The 5633-nt window shown below is 33.1% G+C and overlaps 1 protein-coding gene across 1 annotated transcript; it reads left to right on the top strand.

Annotated features, from left to right (window-relative positions):
- The first annotated feature begins 920 nt into the window (after nucleotides 1-920).
- Nucleotides 921-3492, top strand: LOC140877694 (BIIDXI-like protein At5g11420). Its single transcript, XM_073281249.1, has 3 exons — nucleotides 921-1033; nucleotides 1772-2284; nucleotides 2978-3492. Exons 1-3 carry the CDS (start codon nucleotides 958-960, stop codon nucleotides 3490-3492), a joined length of 1104 nt encoding a protein of 367 aa, XP_073137350.1. The 5' UTR covers nucleotides 921-957.
- Nucleotides 3493-5633: the final 2141 nt, after the last annotated feature.

Genomic DNA, 5633 nt, shown 5'->3' with positions numbered 1-5633 from the left:
GTTCAATATTGTTTTGATATTGTTCTTAACAAAAAAAGTTTCTGCCTCTACTGGTTTTATTGTTGCTGCATTTTATTGGAGATTTTCCTAACAGTTTGAAGCTATCAATGTCGAGGTATACACATATTTTTTTATTTTTAATTTTTTAAAAAAATAAACTTATATATTTTTAAGAAATTGCATTATACATAATTTCTGAGGAAATATTTTATATAAAATTTTATGATATACAATCATCTTTTACCGAATATCTTGCTGGTCTGCCCTGACCATGTGGTGTGGGTTGGCTAAAGTGAGTTTGTCTTCGATCTTCCCCACATAAACCTTATTTCATTATTAGAAAAAGTTAATAAATTAATTTGTTGATTGTAATTAATGTTTTCATAATGTTAACAAACAAGATATATATTCAAAACCATGATTGATATATTTTCCAGCAGGGTGCTCCTAGAATTGCACGTGCATCATATTACATTTAAATTTTATGTTTATTTCTTGTTATAATGTATAGGTAAAAAAAAATAGGTCATGGAATAGTTCGGTACCTTATTTAAATAATCGGATTAAAATTGTTCTGGATTTATTTTAAAGCAATCCAATCCGATTCATTATCGGTGTTGAATTAATTCGATTCAACTTGGAACCAATATAAAGGTCCTCGATTGAACTGAGTTAAAACAAAACCAAATTCGAATCCATTAACTATGCCTATGATAAATCGTGGATGATTATAGTTTTCAACCCACTCCCGCCCCCCCCCCACCCCCGCCCCCCCAAAAAAAAACAAAAATAATTAATTGTGGCAATTATTGTCAATTCCTCTTCATTTGAGTTAAAACAAAACCAAATTCTATTCCTTTGTATATAAATACCCCTCCAACCCTCCAACATTTCCAATCCATTTTCTTCTCGCCCAAAACACACACTGAAAATTGTAATAACACACAGACACACAAGATGAAGATTATCTGCATAGTGTCAATGATTCTGATTCTTTTAGCCAACTTTAATATTGCATTATCTTTTACAGACGGTACGCTCTCGAAATTCACCCAACTTTATTTTCAAAGTTAATTAGTTTGATGGCCCTTAAAATACCAAATTACAGCATTTTGAAGCAGAAAGTAAAAGGAGAACGCACTCACACAATTTTTTTTGTGGGGATTTTTTTTCCTGTTTCAAGCTTACTTTAAGTTTCAAGCCTTTATGAATCTCTCAAAATTATTGCTACTTTTAATTTTAGCTTTTCGTGTTGCTCAAATTAAAATGCTCTATTCTTATATTAAATGTTAATACGATATACTAAATTTTAAAGTATCATACATATATATAACCAACTCAATAAACATTATATTTTATTTTTTTTCCTGAAAAACATATTATTTAATATCTGGAAATTTTAACCAAATAAACATCAGAAAAACTTCTATGAGATGCTCTTGCTGTTTTATTTTGTGAAACGAATCTCTTATTCGATTCGATCTACGAAAAAATATTGATTTTTTTACCAAAAATATTATTTTTCATTGTAAATATAGGTCGGATCAATCCTCTCATGTACGGATTTACATTAAATATATTCAATAAATATAATTTCTCTGTAAAATTTTAATTCCGACCCGTTAAACTCGTGGCTTTTGCAATCTCATGTTTGCGTGTGTTTGTGTGAAATATTGAACATAACACGTGATTGCATGATGCTAGCACGTTACTCTCAAACAATAATAATACTATTATATATATAACTTTATTTTATTTTTATTTAAAACAGGACCTTTGCCAAATGGAAATTTTGAATATGGGCCAAAACCCTCCGAAATGAAGGGAACCAAGATAATAAACCCTCATGCTATACCATTTTGGGAAATCTCCGGCTACGTCGAATACATAAAATCCGGCCACAAACAAGGCGACATGTTGTTGATCGTTCCCGAGGGAACCTCGGCCGTGCGACTCGGTGATGAAGCGTCCATCAAGACTAAGGTTAAGGTCACAAAGGGAATGTTTTACTCCATTTCTTTTAGTGCAGGCAGGACTTGTGCACAAGACGAGAAATTAAATGTATCCGCTTGGCCCAATACAGAGCCCAAAGATTGGGGCATCTTGCCCATCCAAACAGTTTATAGCAGTGATGGTTGGGATTCATATTCTTGGGGATTCTTGGCCCAGTCCGATGAGATCCAAATAATGATCCATAACCCGGGATCCGAGAAAGATCCGGCTTGCGGCCCACTTATCGACTCGGTTGCACTCCTGGCTTTGTATACCCCTAAAAGGCAAAGAGGTGAGTGAATCATCTCTTTGATTACTAGATCAATGACCTTGATGAATTTTTTTTTCTTTTTTTTTTTTTACTAAAAACACGTGCACAAATAACTTTATGAGATCGTGTCATGGAACAATTTTGTGAGATTAATATCTTATCTGACCCAACTCACTCACTCATGAAAAAATATAACTTTTTATGTTAAAAGTATTGTCTTCACTTCAAATATGAATCGAAACAATCTGTCTAACATATAGATTCATAAGACCGTCTTATAAAAGACTTACTCAGACATGTGATACAAAAAGCTTGGGAACATGTCTATATATATTTTTTTTTTATAAAAAATCATATTTAAAATTCAGAGATTTGACCAAATCATTGACCCAATTTGGCTATTCCGAGGTTATCTATATTATCATCATCATGTAATAATACATGAATATCTTGAAATCATCACCTTGGTCATTTTAATATATAGAAAACAATGTTTATTCTTTTATATATATTTCAATAAATTAATATTTACTAGTTATAACTATCATTTCTCAACTTTTCTTTTTTAATTTAAAAATATATAAAAAAAATTGATTTATATGTAGATGTAACACAAATTATTCGTGCACATGAATTTTCGCGTGTGTGAATTGTTACACCCACCCAGATAGAGTTTAGCTATTAATGCAGGCGACAATACATGATATGATTCAGGAAATATATTGAAGAATGGAAATTTCGAACAAGGTCCATATATTTTTCCGAATGCGTCTTGGGGTGTGCTTATCCCCCCTAACATTGAGGATGACCACTCCCCATTGCTTGGATGGTCGATCGAATCGCTTAAAGCCGTGAAATACATAGACTCCGACCATTTCGGAGTGCCAGAAGGAAAACGAGCGGTCGAGTTGGTGGCGGGAAGAGAAAGTGCGGTGTCACAAACCGTGAGAACCATACCGGGAAAAACTTACGTGCTCACATTCTTAGTGGGTGATGCCAAAAACTTTTGCCAAGGCTCGATGATGGTCGAAGCAAGTGTGGGAGCAGTAGTTGTTCAAGTTCCTTACGAGTCCAAGGGCACCGGCGGATTCAAACGTGCACAAATTAGGTTTAAGGCTACATCACCCCGGACTAGAGTTAGGTTTTTGAGCTCGTTTTATCACACTAAGAGCGACCATTCGGGTTCTTTATGTGGTCCGGTTGTTGATGATGTGAGGTTAGCTGGTTAGTGTGATGTTTTATTTTTATGTAGATTGAATATTGCTTAAATGTTTTCTTTACATGATAATATTTTTCACTATATCACTAGCTCTTTTAATTAATTGAATGTTGATCAAAATTCTCAATACCTGTTTGTGTTTGGAGGTCACGATCCCTAATCCACTAGACAGTAATTACAAACACTAAAGGAAAACTTGGCTTATCAATGTATTGCATGTTCTATTCCTTCATAATTGTCATGTGCATCAGCAAACTTTAGGATTAAGGGGTTCAATTTTGTTTATATATATATATTTTTAAAAAAGAACGATCTGAATACTAAATATCTTACAATATTCAAATTTGAGCTTGTACTTTTCAATTTGAAGATTTCCAATTGAGAACTTATTGTCCATATTATATCACCCATCTTGCATCTCGTCTCACATTTATGATGAAATGACCCGATACTATTAATTTTTTTTTAAAATACTTTACTTTCAAATATTGATGATACATATAAGCACATACATATATGTATTATAATTAAAATATTTCTTAATAAAATATAATACATAATAACTTTAAAATATCTATACTTAAAATAGTTTTTCATAAAATATAATATATAATATATATTTGCATGCAATTAAATTAAATACTTAAACATAATTAAAATTCATGCCTACGTAAATCTCATGTATACTTTATAAATCTCAAAACCATGCAATTCATAATAATAAATATTATTCATGTGCGAAATAAATAATAATATCTTATAAATCTCATAAATAATAATATCATAAGCGTGCGATGGTCACGGGTGTACTAGCGCACTGGATACTCAGACGTCATCACCGTCAGTAGGGACAACATCATCAAATATAAAATCATTCTCACCTGTACATCATTTAAATCTAGTGAGCCTAGAGGCTCAAGATGTTCCATCCAATAATAATAAGTACTATATAATAAAATCGCACACAAGCACATATCATATAAAAATAATATTGTACCGGTCAACTCATCTATTGTACATGGTGGGCATGAAGTGGACATATGGTGCATATATATATATATATATATATATATATATATATATATATATATATATATATATATATATATGAGCCAGTTGTGTTATGCTGCACACCTATCATGCCCACCTAATGTGCCCAACATGAGATGACATTCAATCATTGGATGTGATGAATTGTGCATCCAATGATTGAATTTCACCTCATGTTGGGTACATTAGGTGGGCAACATAACAAAACTCTATATATATAAACATACATATACTGCTTGATCATAAACCTTGTCATTATCTTAATCATCATTCATCATTATAGTCATCATTCATCATCATATTCATAATATGTATCATAATAGGGCATGTCATAAGTTTTGAAACAGTCCTTGTAGGTTGTATCCATGTCGTGCGATCGTAAACATGAGCAATTGATCAATCTATAAACCAACGTATGTGACGGTGAGATTCCCCGAACCTTATGGTTCCCCTGCATCTCTATGCTGCCACTTCACCAGCTCTTACCGCTGGATCCATAGGCTCATAAACATTAACATATGGAAAGGTACCGGGCCCAGGTATCCCGACCACAATCTCGTATTTCCCACACACCCACTTCAACTTCCAAAAAAAATATTTTCTTAAATTCCCTTAATCATCATAAAATAAATGCATGACACATGAACATAAAAATCATATTTTTTATTATCCTTAAAAATTTGTCCGAGATTAATCGCACGATGGAAGACGGTACCATTGTAATAGCCCTCGAGGCACAACTGCACAAAGTTTCGCACGGCTTTCGGCGCCTCCTTCGGCCACAGCTCGATGTCCAGTGCGCCGTACGAAGTCATGAGTATCACCTTGCCCTTTGTCGGCGGCTCCAAAACGTACACCGTCGACATTTCGGTACAATCGTAAAGTCTGCCAACTATTTTCAAGATTTAACAGCGCGATTGTAGAATGAAACCCGCAATTTTTAGGGCTTTTGCTTTCGATTTAGAGAGTCTTCAACCTAGACTAGAAAAGCTTAAAAACAACCTTAAAAATCATATTTTTATGTGTCATGCATTTATTTTATGATGATTAAGGCAAAAGCCATAAAATCACATAAAATAAATGCATGACACACTGAAGTTA

Source organism: Henckelia pumila, chromosome 2, assembly GCF_033568475.1.
Source record: "Henckelia pumila isolate YLH828 chromosome 2, ASM3356847v2, whole genome shotgun sequence".
Classification (NCBI taxonomy): domain Eukaryota; kingdom Viridiplantae; phylum Streptophyta; class Magnoliopsida; order Lamiales; family Gesneriaceae; genus Henckelia; species Henckelia pumila.
Note: the sequence above shows the minus strand (reverse complement) of the source record. Positions and strands in the feature narration are given on the sequence as shown.